Genomic DNA, 18,643 nt, shown 5'->3' on the forward strand with positions numbered 1-18,643 from the left:
TGCAAGTACTGTGTGAAAAAACATAAAAAGTTATTATGTTCAAGTCACAGTTTCCTACATTGTGACAGGAACTTCGCTATGATTGAGAAAAGAAAGTGTTAAAAGTTATGGCTCCTTTAGAATGGAAGCATGTCACAGCTTAGACCTCTGTTGAACTTTCAAAACTGACCATTCAGAAGACGATGGAAGACTTCAAGGGCATAGGATCTGTTGAGCTGGTTATCAAAACACCACATGCTTTAAAAATTACTGGTGTGCTCTGGTTTAAGTTATGCAGTGACAATCCTTGAGGCATAAGGATGCTTCATCCATGTGGAAGACATTTCATTTTGAAATGTGGGTGTGAACATGAGGTAAAAGAAATTCTGTTGCGTTTTGCTTTTTGGTTGCTCTACAATGGGGTACTGAAACTTGTAAGGAGAAGAAAAGTGATCTATTGGATGTGACGAAATACATGGAATCAAAATTATAAAAAACATTATGAGTGTAATGTGCCAGCTTTCGGTCTCCACTTGATAACAAACTCATGTTCTATTATTTTAAGACCAAAGTAATGGGTTTACAATAAAAATCCGTTTGTGTCTTGTTATAATTTTCCTATTTAAAACTTTGAGACTCTAGGTAACCTTATAGTTGAGTGTGATTATACAGTAATGTTGTATATCAGTTGCTATACACTGTTTTTCTGTTACAATAGTTATCTATTTTCTAAAACCTACCCTTAGTGCAATTTTAAAAAGTACAAGCAAGTATTTTCAACAGTCTGCATCTTCAAACAACACATATCTGCTATTACATTACTATTAATGGTTTTTGTCAATTTCCTAAAAAGTCCAAAATGTGCCCTTCAGCGTTATTCATGCACATGGTTCATTTTGCTATGATTATGTGCGTCTATCAGGTGACACAGATAGAGAATGCGATTGACTGGTGCCTTCTTCCAATCACTAGGAAACTTTCATGGGCTCAGAGACATATGATATGCTGCTGTTAGAGAAGGAAGTAGTTCATTGTAATATGAGCAGTATTACACAGCCATCTCATATGGTCCAGGTGCCTTTTTTCTATTAAGTGGTTACACAGTATAAAATCAACAGTTATTGATCATCTCAAAATCTGTCATTTTGATGTTTATACCGGTACTGAAAGGAGGAACTCCATTACAATATTCCACGATAAAATAACTTTGGAAGAGCAAATTGAATTTTTTGGCCTTGTATTATCTGTTACCTTCAGTTTGTGTGACAGTAGGGTCACTGATGATGGTTTCAGTCCAGCTACTGACACTGTGAGCTTACTCCTTACTGAGTAATTTCATTCAAGACGTGTAATGTTAATGTTGTGAATTTGGTCCTATGATGTACTGAGTTTCAGGCTAGTGACCAAATCAGATGTTGGAATGTACCTCTACAGTCCCATGCATGGGTCACAGCCATCCACCACTGAGTATCTACCCTGTTAAAACCACCAGCTGTCTACACTATATTTTGTCAGTCAAGCAACATCTAAAAGTATGAAGTTAGGCATATATTGCAATAGTTAATGTATACTTAAACATGTTGTTTAAACTGAATTTAAATGCAGTGAAAACTAAATAAGGAAATGTAAATGCAGTGGCAAAGTTAAGTTGAATGGTGTATACTGTCAATGTAAGACTCAAAAGTAGAAATAGCCATACTTAAAATCATTAAATTGAATTATATAGGTTCACATAGCAAGGTTGAACACTTCAGACTGATAATAATGCAGTTCAATTATGTGAATAATATTTGACAGATTCCCCAGTTACATAAGCTACTTTGAAATCAGAACTAAAATCTAAGTTCCAACTTTGGGTCAATATAAGTTCATTTTTCACGCTGTGTCACTGTCTGATCAAAGTTCAACACAAAAGAGAACTATCAGCTGCACAAAGTGAAAGTTCTTCAGTCACAAAACATACAACAATGAGAAAATGTGAAAATCCTCAAATTTTGCTCAAAATCATATCGTCCATACAATTTTAGAGAACTTAAGTCGCACAACTGGTTGGCTGCCCAGAGACTTCAGTTCAACTACTGTCAAAACTTGCGCAGGCTTAACAGAAACTGTTCACCAGCCCAGACTGTGTGAAAAACACAAATATATTACCAAAGGGCATGAGGCACAAAAGCACTGCTTATTTAAAACCTCAAGAAACCATACAATGCTAGTCAGCTCCAAAGCATCTTACAAAAGTAAATCGAACTAACAGTGATCGAAAGTACATTGTTATTGTTGAAACTAAACAACTTCAAATAAGCACCTTCCCATGATGTTCACTTTGAGGCTTACCAAACATTCTAAGATTGATTTTACATTACATATCAGTGAAGAAACGTTACATTGCCATCATATTCAACTGTTAAAATAAGCAAATCTAAGGAAATATTTCTCTACAAACAAGTTTGTCATATCAGATGAGATCATAATTTTATGCTCATGTACATGGCGCTTTAGGTTACTATGTAGCACATACCAAGTGTGAATTACAACCAATTGAACTCGGCCCATCTTGATCTCACTGCATAATAGTCAATTTGTCAAAAAAATACCTAAACACAAATTCACTAAGGATGATTGATTTGGTTTGATTTTGGCAGGGAAGCTAAAACAGCTTTGATCTAACCTGACACTGCCTGCACTGAAACAGTTTGTGTGGATTGCTCCCTGTGTATGTAGTAAAGCCAACCAGTGCCCTTAGGTAGTGCAAGGAGTCCCTTTACCAGTTCTTTGTTAGACACAATTTCTCCACTTCTAGTTGCCCCGAAATTTCTGCCCCTCTTGCTGTGGTATGTAGGTGTTATTTGAAATTCTCATGGCTGGTCATCATCCCAACCATAAGTTTAATATTTTTCCTGTTCAAGCCTAGGATTATAGAGCTTCTTTTAAAACATGGCTTTGGCATAATTATCTTACCATGTTTTGGTTATAGACCTTGCTCCAGTATTCTATGTACTATCTTGTAAGCCAGTTCTGTAGTTCTAGTTTGATCATAGTCGTGGTGGTTGTAAGGACAGGTTAGGGTCTAATGAATGGAGTCTTTGCCCCCATCCTGGCCAGTCTTTAGGATTGTTCATTGCCACCGATCTCTGAGTGGCCAGGGACCCACATTAGGTTTACCCTATTGCTTCCCCTAGCTCCACCGGAGCACTGTGACATACTACAATAATCTTAGATCTATTTGCAGGAGCTACCAATGATTTCAAGGCTGCCTGGCTGAATAGATACTACGGTCCTTGTAGCAACTATGTATATTCTCCTCCACACACACACACACACACACCCTGATTTCAGTAATTTCAGCTTGGAATACCAAGGCCAGTTTTCCTAGAGTGATGATGCCCTCCAGTCTTCGCTGAATCTGAGACACCCCGACCCCAGCACCTTGGTCTGATTTCTACCCATATGGTGTCGAACTGCTTTTTGCACTGCTCTCTGCTTCCAATTATTATATTGTTAGGCTTGTTAAAGCAGTTGGAGTTATTATGTAGTTGGTCTGCATTTCTCCAGCCATTCATATATTTGCCCCACTTACTGATTTAGTGTGTGTGTGTGTGTGTGTGTGTGTGTGTGTGTGTGTTGGTGTGTGTGTCCCATTGAGATCCAGTTTTTACCAGTTTTGAGTCTGTATGCATCAGCTGCTGCCTTCATCTAAACCCAAAGGTGTAGTGGAGGCATGTCCAGCATGGCTTCCATCTCAGCAGTTGGTGTGCTACTAATTTTCCCTGTTATGGCTAACCAGGCCAGTCTCTTTACCTTAGCAAGCTCCTTAGCTGCAACCTGATTTTCTACCTTCTTCCACAACAATACGGTCCCATAGGAGATCCTAAGTCTAACTGCTGTGGTGTATATCCAGTGCATACCTCAGGGTCTTATGCCCCAGTTTTTGCCATAAGCCCTTCTGGTACTCACTAGAGTACAATTCGCCTTCCAGCAGATAATCTTAATGTGAGAAATTCATGTTAGTTTCTCAGCTAAGATTACCCCTAGATATTTCACTATCCACTTCACAGGTAGGGTTTCATTGAAAAGCTTTACATTCCAACTTGAGTGTTGTATATGTTTCTTTGTGATTGATACATCAGTCTTCTTGGGATTAACCTGTACATCCTGTTTAATGCACCAGTCTTCCACAATGTCAAGCGCACCTTGTGCCAAGTATTACTATGACAAGGTCATCTGCTTATCCTTGGCAAAAACATTGACTGGAATTTAGTTCCTAAATGAGTTCATTCACCACTAGATTCCACAAAAGGGACAAAACTTCTCCTGGTGGAAAACCTCTAGTGGCGTTAATTGCCATTTCATTCATTATTGTGGCCTCCACCCTTCTTCCACTAAGTGTGGCCCTAGTTCACCCACATATAGAGGTCAGTAGGTCATGCACCTTCGCAGCCCTAACCATGGCATCGAAGGCTGAATTACTAAAAGCCCCCTCGATGTCCAGGAAGATGCAGAGGGCTATTTCTTGAAAGCAAAGTGCTTTCTCCACCCTCCCAACAAATAGATGGAGAGCTGTCTCATTTGATATACCTGGTCGTGTGTGTTGGGGTTTGAATGCGCAGGAGCCCTAGTTAACCTCCTCTCCCCAACATATACATTAACCAGACTCATTGGTCTCATATCCTTGGCCTTGTTATGATCAATTCTCCCTGGCTTTGGAATAAAGCAACCTTCACTGCCCTTCAGGCATTGGGAATGACTCCTGCTGCTAGGCTAACCCTGAATAACCTGCACAGGACTCTTACTCTTTTTCAAGAGAGATGGAAAGATGCCATCTGGGCCAGGTGGCTTGAACAGTTAGAATGTTCCCACTGCCCACTGGATTTTACTGAAATTGTCACACTCCTTAGCCAATTCCCAGTCCTCTCTTAGAGCGCCTGAGAAAAATGGCTGAAATGGCTCTGAGCACTATGGGACTTAACATCTATGGTCATCAGTCCCCTAGAACTTAGAACTACTTAAACCTAACTAACCTAAGGACATCACACAACACCCAGTCATCACGAGGGTGCCTGAGAACCATTGTCTTTCAGGGGTCACATTCTGGTCTATGTTATCAGCCAGAGCATATTGAGGAAAGTAAGTTTTGCGGAGGAGTTCCAGTGTCTCGTATGCTGTCTTTGTATATTCCCGTCCTCCTTCCTCAATGTACCTTCTGGATTAGTTGGTACTCTAGTGAGGATTTTGTGAAGCCTGGCTTGAGATAAGCACCTCCTCATGCTGGTCACTTTAGAACCTTATGAAACCTTCTAAGATAAATACTACATTAAATATCAGTGAAAACATGACAAACTGCCATCATATGCAACTGTCAAAATAAGTAAATACAAGAAAATATTTCTATACGAACAAGTGTATCATATCAGGTGAGATAATAATTTCCTGCTCATTTACATGGTGTTTTTGGTTACTATGTAGCACATACCAAGTATGAATTACAACCATTTGAAGTGGAAATATCTTGATCTCATACTGCATAATAGTTAATTTGTCAAAAAAAGTACTTAAGACACATTCACTAAGGATAAAGGTAAAGGTGTAGTGTAAAATATGCTGTCTTTTTGTGTATGGAAGTGTGGAGTATATTTAGCTCTGGTCAAATTAATCGAGTAGTTTGTCAAATTTTAGATACCCTGGATCCAGTTGAGTTCCAGACAATTTATGTATTCACTGTACAGTTTGATGTATTGGTTATGCTTGTGGCAGTTTTGGCTTACCAGTAGTACAATTTAGTGTTACTGTAATCAGTGTTTATAAAAATTGATATATTAGTGATGAATTGAATTTTAGTGGTTTTTTATGTAATATTTGTGAATAATATTTTATAGCTGGGAAGTGACAAATTAGCAGTTAGCTATAAATCTGGTTTTTTGAGACAATGGTCAGCAGAGTTAGAATATTTCATTTGTTGAATCCTTTGTTTATTTCTGTTCCTCGCTTATTTTGGCCACATTCATATTTTGTTCATCAGTGAGTTTATGAGTATATTTAAATGTGTGACAAAAATTCTACTTGCTCTCATGGCACTGACCTTGGAAAAGTCCTAAAATTCCTCAAAGCTACTAGTGCAAAAGTTGTATAATGTGAATTTAAATACTGCCTTACAGTCGTTAGCTTACTCTCACAGAAAGGTATTCCCAATGGATAGCAGATTAGTGGCATTTCTCGTGGCATGGGAGGAATATAGTTCACCACAGCAAAATATTAAGTGTATATTTGTTGGTGTTTCAATGTTAAATGAGAAAAGTTCTGTGTCAATCATTTGAATTTAGATCCAGGCTCTGTCTTAGGCACTCAAAAAGTTTGGTTTTGGTCTGAAAAGAATTTCTTAGAAAATTGACAGAGGTGTGTTTTGGATCATTATCTATATATATATACTTACATTATGAATATAATAGAGGGAAACATTCCACATGGGAAAAATATATCTAAAAACAAAGATGTGACTTACCAAACGAAAGTGCTGGCAGGTTGATAGACACACAAACATACACACAAAATTCAAGCTTTCGCAACCAATGGTTGCTTCATCAGGAAAGAGGGAAGGAGAGGGAAAGACGAAAGGATGTGGGTTTTAAGGGAGAAGGTAAGGAGTCATTCCAACGCCGGGACTGGAATGAAAGGGGGGAAAAAAGGACAGGTATACACTGGCGTGCACACACTCACATATCCATCTGCACATACACAGACATTTGCCTGTACAAATGTCTGCTTGTGTCTTTGTGTGCGAGTGTATACCTGTCCTTTTTTCCCCCTTAAGGTAAGTCTTTCCGCTCCCGGGATTGGAATGACTCCTTACCCACTCCCTTAAAACCCACACCCTTTCATCTTTCCCTCTCCTTCCCTCTTTCCTGATAAAGCAACCGTTGGTTGTGAAAGCTTGAATTTTGTGTGTATGTTTGTGATTGTTTGTGTGTCTATCAACCTGCCAGCACTTTCGTTTGGTAAGTCACTATATACTTACATTGTTGTATGATCTTGCTTGTTCACTAGATATGTAACCACAGCAGCTTGAAGCTCTTGCTGGAATGACACATACATGTGTTGCTCTTTTGTGACTGCATGCAAGCAGTACTGGCAGCATAACACAACTGCAAAGTATTTCTGAGAACTGCTGTAACCTAACAAAACACTCCAAATACTGTTCCCTGCATATTTGCAGAGACACTTTGACCTGCTTGCTGTAATATGTTTGCAGTACAAATACAATTGCTGTGCTTTACTGAGATGGTATTAGAAATGTGGAACAATATTTTTTTTCCCTTCTCAATTACACGCCAGCTAAGGTTTTACATTTCTTTATACTACTCCTTCATCTGTACACTTTCTTGTTTCCACTCAGGTGACATCCAGTTTCTATTTTCTCTTTTTGGAACTATTTTGCTGTGGAGTATTTATCAACTCAATTCTGTTTCTGTATTTGGTTTTAAATTTCTTGCTTATTTATACAAGTTTCTTGTAGGTCTTGGTGCAGTTCTGTAAGCCAATGAGTTCTCTTCTTAAGTTTTTAGTACTTCTGCACAGTTTTTCTTTTTAGTATGATAAGATTCATTAGCTTTCTTTGCCAAATTTTGTCTCCAGTTATTTTCGTACATATTTATCTATACTTCTGTATTGTTTCTGAATTTAAATGTTTGTACTGGTGTTCTGTTTCCTAATATCTTTTCTTTTTTCATAATTTTCTCTATCATTTGTTGATTCTAAAATTAGTGTTTGTGAGTCAGATCTGTATTCTGGCCAAATGACTGCCTTGCAAGTTGGAGGTTCTGCAATTTTGGAGAAAGAATTTTTACTGTAAACATCTTCTGTTAACAGAAATCCAAAGACCATCTTTCATAGTCTACCTTTTGTGGCTCCATTTTCCCCACCATTCGGCTACATGAGTTCTCATAGATCCTTAAATTTTTCTTCCCCTGATACTTCGTATTTGATTGGGATATTGCAGTCCTGTTACCCACCACTGCTTCTTACCAGAGGAGACGAGTAGTCATGCTTCTCCTACCGTTTTTCTTTCTCTCTGTTTTGTGCTTTCTCTACACTGTGAGTATTGCTAAATTATCTACAAAAGTTGAACAGACAATTTTGACATCCATTTTCTAACCAAGTAGTATTCAATTTCTGGTATTGGATTCTGACAACTGCTCCATGTGTTCAATGTTCACTTTTCTAGTATGGTCTGAAAGAAGAATGGAGTTAGTCCTTTGCCTTGGCTAAAGTATGTTGTTATCTCAAACGAGGCTGTAGTTTTTTTAAGAAGACCCGTGTTGTCTTCTGTATTTCAGATTCTGTAAGAAGTTTGAATAAAAGCAGTCTTGCTTTATAGTTATAAGCCTTCTAAAAGTTTACAGATGTATTCCAATAGTATTTTGCTCCTTTAGTCCTTAACAATTTGCCCTTCAGAGGACCATCCTGCCCTAAGCTATCTCTAATATATCTCCTATTTTGGGATTGTTAGTGTTGTTTTCTCCTTGAACTTTTCATGGAATTTCTTTTAATCTTCTGTGAACATGGCTATCTCTTATTACAGGCCAGGAATCTTACTTTTATGATTCAGTGATAATAGTCAATTTCAACAGGTATCTATGTCCGACTCTGGAAATCATCACCTTCTTGGAATTGTGCTTCATTATTGGCACATAAGCTATCTGATATTCTCAAATCATATTATTGTTGACCTCGTGTCTTTTTAGTGGTGTATGGGGGGGGGGGGGGGGGGTTATCTGCCAACAATTTAGCTAAATGTCTTTTTCTTACCACTTTTCCTTTTTTCTTACATCCACAGTCAGGCAGACATAAACATTTTCTCCTTGGACTGTTATGGAAAGTATTTGTTCAAAATTAATTTGGCAGCTGTACAATTCTCAAGTGGTAGCCCAGTGTGACATCTGAATCCTTTATAATTCTTTTGAGGTAATACTTTCCTTGTGTTAACCATGTTCACAAATTGCATATTCATCAAAAGACAGGAGTCTTCATAATCTGTATGTCCAGACAATGGTAGTACTTCATGTACTAATTTCTTTCAGTCATGTCATACTGCACGTCTTAATATCCACTCCCTAAGCACTAGTTATGACATTTAATAATTTTGATGTAGTTTATAGTAAAATGTCACTGGAGAATGGCATAAGTCAAAATTCCAGTTGTGAATAAATATATGTAATAGCACTTTTATGCAGAAAATGTTCTCATCTGCATCCTCTGATAGTCTGAGGATAAAAATTTAATAAAATTTTTATGTTTTCCTCTAGCACTTCATCAGATGCTTCTCAACACTGTTCTCAGGACTGTTTTACTTTCTGAATTGTTCTTGTTACCCTGATTTATTATTGCATGTGCATTAATTATTGTGTACCTCTCATCTAAATATTGAATTATGGCAGGGAGAGAGTCTTTCTGGAGGTAATAAAAAATTTGCTACTGATTGCAAAGTAGATTCGCCATTTATAAATGCAGAGCCTAGCACTGGAGGAGTTTCACGAATTTCTTCCCTGTGTTCTCTTTGAAAAATCTATAGTTCTCTGAATGTTGTATTTCTTCATCTGTGAACATGCTATTTTGTAACGCCAGTTTTAACTTGTCCATTTACAATGTCTGAAAGTATTTTGAATCTGCCAATATTGATTAATGTTTGTATATTTAATGGTCCAAGCGTGTATGTAGTTCTGAGTGTGAACTTACGGTTGGGTTTAGAAGTCACTCCTCACCTCTGCAAGTTGGTCTGGGCTGGCCAGAGCACAAAGGCCCAACTGTGTCACTTATGATGATCGATTCATCTCTCACTTTTCATAATAAAAAAAAAAGAATGAAAATCTTACACAATACATATGTACATGACAGATGAAAGATGTTTTGGTCACTTTTCTTTGTGAAGTGTCTAGTAGGAAGTATGGCTACAACCAAATTACTGGCTTGTGTAGATATTTACAGAACTGAAGACAAAGTGAGGAAATGGAGAGTGAATTCTTACTGACATTCTGTTTCATTAACTGAAACAGTTTATCATGTCCTCTTTAATAATATTTTCAAGCCTCACTTACAGCATTTTGTGGGCCAATCACATGTTGGTGGGCATTAATTCAATTATATTTATTTACTGTCTCATCAGTTGTAAGTCACAGGCAGTTTCTTCATATATTTCAGGTGGAAATCTCAACAAGATACGCATCTGATAGTGCAAGGTAAGTTTTCATAATTCACTGCAGAACTTTTTGAGAAATATAAATTTTTATTACTTGTGAAAATACGTCAGATATAAAATGCCCTACTGTAATTACTCAGTATCACCGATAAGCAACAACATTACAAGGCAGTATGGTCAGTACTGCTATTCTCTGCAACAACCATTATGTGACTGTTCCTAGATAAATAGAGCAAATGTCTAATATCTGTACAGGTAAATAAAAGTTCAGGTGGAATGTCAGCAGCTGTATTGGGCTGAATTCAGAATGTCACATGACTCTCTGAAATTCAACAGGTTCCTCTTGATGAGCCCAAGCTAATATACTGCAATAGAAAAGTAAGAAGGAAGGGTGAGTGGCTACATATCCAAAAATTGGAGCTGATTCCTGGCCTTCCAGATTAATGAACATAGTGTTGAACAGCTCTTTCAGTGCTGTGCCACAGTGGTGCTCAGGAAGCACACAAGTTTGTAGTGGTGACAGTGTACAGGCCACCATCAAGAAGAATCTTAAGTAGCTGGTGCCACTTTCAGTAAGGCTGTGAAGACTTAACTGGTGAATCCTCATTCTCTTTGTTTCTCCTTTGTCCCGGTGTGTTCCTAAAGGCTGGCCCATTCATTACACACATTACAGGTGACAAGGTAATGGATAATGCCAAGCTCCAGGTCAACAGGTAGGGTTCACACGTACACTCTTATACAGTCCAGGCCCAGAGATGGGTAACTGCCTAAGCTGTTACCTTCCCAAATCCCAATTCGTCCCTCTGTCAGGAGTTCGGGAGGTGTGACCTGAGATGTGAGCAGTCATTTACGGTGGGGTGAATCCCCCCTCTGAGGGTGCCCCCAGTTGGAAGGAGCATGCCATTGTAGGTGTTGGCAACCATGGGGATTTATTTATTTATTTATTTGCAATGACTCACCATCTTAGTGTGTGTGTACTATACGTAAACAGAATGAGGCTAAAGATTTGAAGACCCTCCCAACTGCACCTCGGTCCCTCATGGTATCATGTACTGGAAGTGGTCCGTCCTTTGCTACAGTTAATGTGTGCATTATTCTGAAACGTGGTGTTGCAGTTGCAGGCCCTGTGAAATCCTATTCCCATTTATGTAATGCAACTGTGCTTCTGAAGATGTATTGTGATTCTCAAGCTCAACTGCTTACAGCATCACATATGCAGAGCTATCCTGTTCGTGTGGAGAACCATCTTACACTGAACTCTTCGCAAGGTGTTATTTACATTCTGATGCTTGATGGCCTCACTGAGTAATGTTTGCCTCAAAGATTAAGGCAGGCTATGAAGTCATCACGGTCCAACCATAAATTACAAACCGGATGAGTTCCTACAAGTGTCAACATTATAATAAAACACGTATCCTGTCAAAACATGGGCAAATTTGTTACTCTTGGCAGAGATGCTCACGAGGGCAGCAGTTTGCCTCCTCCTTTCTGGTGTATCAATTGTAATCCCATGAATTTCCCATGTGTCTTAACAAGCAAGCCGATTAGGAGATCTGAGTGGTAGACATCAAACTCCACTTTGTCACTCACAGTTGTTAGCTAGTCAAAATCTGTGAATTTTACGATTGGCATTTGCAGTATCGTTTTTGCTATGTTATGCATAATAGAGGATATGCCCATCCAGACGTGCGACCCCAAGTTCAGTATTGCAGTAGTGAAGTCACCCAGGTCACAGTAGCATCCCAATCTGCTCCTACAGCTGCGCAACAAGCCATCAGATCTTTGCCCCTGGTGGTGAAATAACCTGTTACACAACTGTCAGGCTGAAAGGACAAAAGCAGTACTCCTGCAAAAGACTTTCTACAGTTAAAAACAGTCTTCATCTGCCAACCAGAAAGTTCTAAGAGCTCAAACAAAAACAAACTGTTTTCTCCTTACCTGATTTAGAGATCTTCTTCAGTGGTGTTGCAACATATACTCTAACCTGGCTGACCTCAATTTTGCTGGTGCCCACTGCCTACTGGTTTTCTGCCATAGAATTCACAGGCTGACTAAGGGAGAATGCCAATATGTTTGCAGAGCTCATGGAACAGGATTCTCCAGCCTCTGCCTCCTGTAGCAGTGGATTTTTTAAGGCTGGCACTCAGCAGCCACCAAGGTGACTAACCTTCATTTGTTCCCTCCTCCCCAATCCCCATTCCCTGTTATGACTCTTCTCCAATGGAACATTCATGGCATTAGATCCAACAAGGAGGAGTTACAGCTGCTCTTGGAATTGCAGTGTCCACTTGTTTTCTGCTTCCAAGAAAAAAATTGTCATATTAAAAATTGTCCTCACAACCCCTTTGATCGCTTATGTTTCCTTCTGGTCCTCTGTGATGTTCCCCCAAGGACAGCATTCTACCTCATGGGGGAGCCATGCTGGTCATCCATCTCATTGCATTCGACTGCTAGCTGTTGCAGTCTATATTTTCCTTCCTCATTTCACCTTTTGTCTACATAACTTCTACACCCCTCCGTCATTTGCTGTTACTAAGTCAGACTTACTCCAGCTCATTGGTCAGTTCCCTCACGCCTTTTTGCTGCTTGGTGACTTTAATGCCCACCATCTGCTTTGGTGCTCTGGGAGAACCTGTCCAAGAGGTTCCCTCTTAGCTGACTTCCTGAATCATATTTTAGCACAGGAGCACTCATGTTCCTTTCAGATTCCATGGACATTTATTACCATTTGGACCTCTCATTCTGCATTGTATAGCTCGCTCATCATCTTGAATGGCCCGTTCCCTCTGACACATACTCAGGTGATCAATTTCTGTGTGCTATCCATTTGCCGACTCCTATCCTACCTGAGTGCAGATCCAATTGGCAGCTTTCCAAGGCCAACTGGAGGCTTTACCCCTCTCTCACGACATTTACACAGCTGTGATGACCACGTAAAGTATCTTCCAAATGTTATCCTTACCGCCGAAGTATGTTCCATACCATGCACTTAAAGTTTACTGTAGCATGTTCTGTTCCCTGGTGGACTGAGGCATGCAGCAATGTGTTTCGCTTGCGGAGATGTGCTCTCCACATTTTAAACAATCATCATGATACATCTGCTGGAGTTCTGGTATCCTGTAGTCCATACATCTGGGACTTCAGAGGCCATCTTACACCTTTACTAGAGGAAGTTTTGAAAGACAAAAGTTGTCTCTAGGTTTATATTGTTCAGATTTGTCACACACATTTATCCAGGAAAACGGGATGCCTGAATGCTCGTTGTATCATTGCCTTTGCTATCCCCATTAACTATATGGACTCTCCCTCCAGGCATCTCAGCTTCCTTTTCTTCAAGGATTTTACAATCGGTTTCAGTTCGAAATCAACTTGCCTCCTTAAGCCAGTGACGTTAGCTATGGTTTCGTGTGTTTCCAGCCAGTCAATGCTGTACATAACTACCCCCTGCTCATATATTGCAGGAAAGTAGTTTGCTTTCACTTTAGCCCAATTAGGATTAGAGTGAACGTCAGTACATCAAACCTTCAAATGATGCAGAGACTTGCATACTGCTTGTTTTTATGCAATTTTGATGAAAAATATGTCAGAAATATCCTCAGAGGTATGAACTGAAGTCATGGTAGCGTCGAACATTGTACAACAGCTGGTTCCTATTGGTGAAGTGACAACACAATTCTTTATGTGGCCTTAAATCACCAAGAGCTCCATACCTCGAACAACATCTAAATTTACTGTTCCACGTTTTGTGGTTTTGCACATTGTCTCAGGCAAAGTGTGGTGTCACCGCCAGACACCACACTTGCTAGGTGGTAGCTTTTAAATCGGCCACGGCCCGCTAGTATACGACGGACCCAGCGCCGCCACACGGCAGGTCTAGAGAGACGTACTAGCACTCGCCCAGTTGTACAGCCGACTTTGCAAGGAACGGTTCACTGACAACTACGCTCTCATTTGCCGAGACGATAGTTAGCATAGCCTTCAGCTACATTTGCTAAGACCTAGCAAGGCGCCGTATTCAATTGATATTGATATTCTATTAATGTATCATCAAGATCGATGTTCTACAAATGTGGATTAAAGTTAAGTATTCCAGAAGCTACGTACTTTTCTTTATAGCATTCATTACGTATCCTGTTTCAGACCTCACGCCAGCCTGCGTGAGTTTAAGCACGTGCCTTTCGGCTTCCTCCCATTGTGTCTAGGCTGTCTTGTCTAGACACAACACAAAGTATCCTACATAAACACGCTGTAAAATCTCATGATTTTAAATTCTCTGGTGAGTCTAAGCAGATCTATGTTTTTACCCTTCTTTCCAGTACCATTGCCTTGGGCGTTTTTTTAATGTACAACCCAAGCCATCTTCTGTATTGTAAATAGAGGCCTTTACCTATAGCGATGGCCTCCATGGTCATATTGCCCCTTTTAGTTGCTTGTAATTACTTTTCACTTTTTCAGGCATTCTCTAGTGCTTGAAATATATCAGCTCTCCTAGCTAATGAAACTAGTGGCTGACAGCCAAGTAAATGTAGGTATCAAAGCCAGAATTATTCCACCAGATGTCTTTGGTATTGGTAGGAACCTGGGCGTTTTAACACATCATTTCCTTCCTTTTTTCTGCCTCAAGGCACCTTTTGGTGCTGTCACCAATTTTTTAAACATCCCATAGGTTTTTCTTCTTCTTTAGAATGCAGTGAGATGCATTCAGTGTTGCTTGAAGGTTAGTCCAGTACCCAATTTAAGATCTAGCAAACATTTCCTTACCAACAGCATATGCAAATATAGGTTGTCCTACATGAATATCCGTCCCTTGATGTACCTGTGCAGCGTTATCAGTGAGTATTTGGTGTGCAATATGGTGATCTTTATTTGTAGTGTAGGCAGTGATGTGCTCTTTGCACACATTTTTTAATGCGTTGAAGCCCTTATCACCATAATCTTGGTGCTATTTCAATTTTGTTCCAGCTCCACAGAAATTATATCCAGAGATACAAACTTCTGATGACAGATTCTCGAGAATACCACCTCCAACTTTGTTGATACATTTCCTAGCACTTGTCACATTACTGCATGGTTTGAGCTTTGCTTTTCGTATTACGTAGCAGTTTGCGAGTGTTCACCCAACTGTTGAGCTTCCATGAGAAACTAAACCATTTCATCAAAGCCCTGTTCCCTCAACATCATACAATCTGCTCTATGAGGAACATAATGGGTTTAAAGCTATCCCGTAGTTCGTTTGTGACATCGATAGGTTTGTTCTTAATTCTGTGGTGAATAATACGATTATACTTGTCAATGATCTGTGGCTGTATGTTCAGCCATTTGCACATACGTTGAAGATTAAATTGCTTCCACATTCGGTTTTTCATGGTCCAGTTCAACCATATGGCAATACTAGTTTCCAAATGGGAGACTGTTGAGTAGTGATTTATCCAACATCATTCCAATTCTGCTTTGAAATGCCTGTCGTAAAATTCACTTCCATCATATTCCTCAAGGTTGTTGTGGCATCGAGTTAGTCCTGTCTGCAACAATTGTTTAGAAACCTCTCAAACCTCCTTCCGTGTCTTTACTTTCAAAGGTAAGGCCCAAGCAAATTTGGAATGTGTGTCTGTGACCGTGAGAATGTACTTGAAACCATTATTTGATTTTAAGTAGTCTTGCGTATCTGAGATCAGCCTGCCATGCATAATACATTCCTTGTATTATCAGAAATATTCTGCATGCAAGTCCGTAAAGCTCGTGGACAATTCTCTCCCCAATCACTCGACGATGCATATTTTTCAAAGCTCATGTAAGATCGATAATATTTTGCTCATGTGATCAGCATTCTCTTCACCAGCTGAAGGTGTAAACAGTTTTAATTGAGCTATGATTTCATTTAGTTACCACAATTTGTATACTCTACAAGTAGATTGTTTAGTCTTTCAGACTAAACTTAGGTTAGTTTACCTGCACTATGTGGAACTGCTACTGCTGGTACAGTTACAATCCTGTATTTGTCACTCTCTGAAATTTCCATTCATTTTTTTGCTGAGTGGGTCAGGAGTCAACTACACAAAGGAAGCAGTTCCACGAGTATGGGGATGTGTAGAGGAGACTGGGCTTTTTTTTAGGTTAGAGGGTCTCAGGTAAGTGCAGAAAGGGCTTCAGTTTCAAAGGCTGCAAGTAGAACACCGAAAGAGGGTAGATACAACCACAATAAAGGTATGGAAATAAGTTCAGCTGAATTTTTTCAAGAGACCTGACCATGTTCACAAAGAATAGATGAGATACAGTTGGTGTTGTAGTGTTAATTCCTGGTGGAAGTAGTTTACCCTGTAGTGAAATTTAAGATATTTCCTTTGAGGTAGTATGGGTAGTGATTAGTTAAAAGCTCTGGGCTGAGATGCCGTTTTCGATCTGTAAAGCTACTACTTCCTGGCGTTTCGTTGCCAACTGCGGGAACATCTTTGGAGGTGAGTCAATTATGGCTGCCAGGCAGTGGAATTCCCGTTCATATAGAGGGCACCAACATACGTTCAATTGGGACCGACTATAAGTCTCTCTGACTAGCGTCATTATTCCCGATCGAATGTAATCGATCGTCAAATGGTTGGTGGAGAGGTGACCACCGTATCCTGTGTAACTGTAAGCCTTCCTCTTTTCTGTTGAAATTATTGTGGTGTTCCTTAATCTCTATAGCTTTCCTATACATACATGCATAATAATAGATGACCTGGCTAACACGCTTGTCTCACTAAATTTTATTTCATGATCACAGTCTTTAAAAACTTGTTCCGCTACAGCTGATTTGTCTGTATATCCCAGTCGACAGTTTCTTTTGTGTTCCGTTCAGAGGGTATTGACATTTCTTATCGTTGTTCCAATATAAACCTTTCCACAGCCATATGCAATTTTATATTCGCCAATCTTATACATTCACTAATCTTGGTCAGTAAAAATCTTCTGGGTTTGAGGAAGGCGTGTTGCAACAGTCGCCAAGACGTCGAAATTTTATAGTTGACAATGCGGCTTCAAACGCAGAAGAATTTTATTGAGTGTTACAACGGACGCGGAAGCTTGCGTTTACACTCACTAATCTTCTTTGTAGGTCTAAAGATTGTTTAAACTTGAAACTTGGCCAGAACTTTTCCAATACACTCCGTAATATTGCAAATAATTGGAAGCAAAACTACCCTCTTATATATTGGCGAAAGTAAATGTTTAATGTCAGTGGTAGGCATAAAACGTCGTCCGAAACCGTACTGAATGGCGTCTCTGAAAATTATTTTGAACAATGGGTACAGAAGCGCGAAAACATCCTTGACATCATAATAGCCCTGACCAAGCAGGGATTAGTGACCACAATGTTGTTGAGCCATGAAGAGTTCACAAGAGTGAATACTGTAACATCGAGACTGACCAAAATAAATGCAAAATTCACACTTAAAGCAGGTAAAAATTCGCTTGACACATTCCGAAGATACAGTTTCCACTCCGTCTGATAAGTCTTTCTAAACTTAGTCCAGATGCGGTTTAAAGTCAAATGAGTAATAACTGAGAGATACGCGTCAAATTAATGAAATGTGGTACTGACAAAAAAACAGGTCAGACCACTGGTGCAGAAGCAACGAATTACACATGCCAAATTTAAAAGACCGCAAAATCCACAAGATTGGCGAAGTTTTACAGAAGCTCGAAATTTAGCGCAAAATCAATTAGAGAGACTTTTAATAGTTTCCAGAATGACATTCTGTCTCAAAATCTGATCGTAAACCCAAAGATATTTTGGTTGTATGTGAAGTATACAATTTAAGAGGTGCATTAATACCTTCACTGCGTGATAACAGTGGTAAAGTTATTGACGACAGTGCTGCTAAAGCGAGTCACTGAAGACGGATTTTCTAAATTCCGTCACAGGATAAATGTAGTGGAGCAGCTTAATAGTTGGGAGGGGCAATGCCTCTGGTCCAGATTGTACACCATCCAGGTTCCTTTCAGAATATGCTGATACAGTAGCTCCATACTTAACAGTCATATACAACTCTTCAATGGCAGAAAGATTGGTACTCGAAGACAGGAAATTTGCACGAATTACACCAGAAACCAAGAAAGGGAATGTGAGTAATCCGATTAAATGCACGCCCATACAACTATTCGGAAAACATAATTCTTGTGAAACACAAGCTCTTTATTCTCGCAAAGTAATGACTGATTAGGACATATGACATTACATTGATTCCATATTTATGGTTTTCAGAAGGCTTTTGACTCAATTCCTCACAAGTGACTTCCGATTACATTGTATGCCCCTGGAGTATCATCGTAGCTGTGTGCACTGATTCGTGATTTTGTATCAGAAAGATCACAGTTCGTAATAACTGACAGAAAGTCATCGAATTAATATCTGACGTTTCCCAAGTAAGTGTTATAGGCCCTTTCTTGTCCCTGACCTACATACACGATTTAAGAGACAATCTCTTAGATTGTTTGCAGATT

General features: G+C 39.4%; 1 protein-coding gene across 1 annotated transcript in view; it reads right to left on the reverse strand.

The window, feature by feature from the left end:
* Positions 1-1,926: 1,926 nt before the first annotated feature.
* LOC124720520 overlaps positions 1,927-18,643 on the reverse strand; it is a 76,601-nt gene continuing 59,884 nt past the window's right edge. Inside the window, exon 6 of the mRNA XM_047245878.1 lies at positions 1,927-2,104. Coding sequence (XP_047101834.1) covers positions 2,078-2,104 — 27 coding nt within the window. The 3' untranslated portion in view covers positions 1,927-2,077. The remainder of the gene's footprint in view (positions 2,105-18,643) is intronic.

The sequence above is a fragment of the Schistocerca piceifrons genome, chromosome 11 (genome assembly GCF_021461385.2).
Source record: "Schistocerca piceifrons isolate TAMUIC-IGC-003096 chromosome 11, iqSchPice1.1, whole genome shotgun sequence".
Lineage (NCBI taxonomy): Eukaryota > Metazoa > Arthropoda > Insecta > Orthoptera > Acrididae > Schistocerca > Schistocerca piceifrons.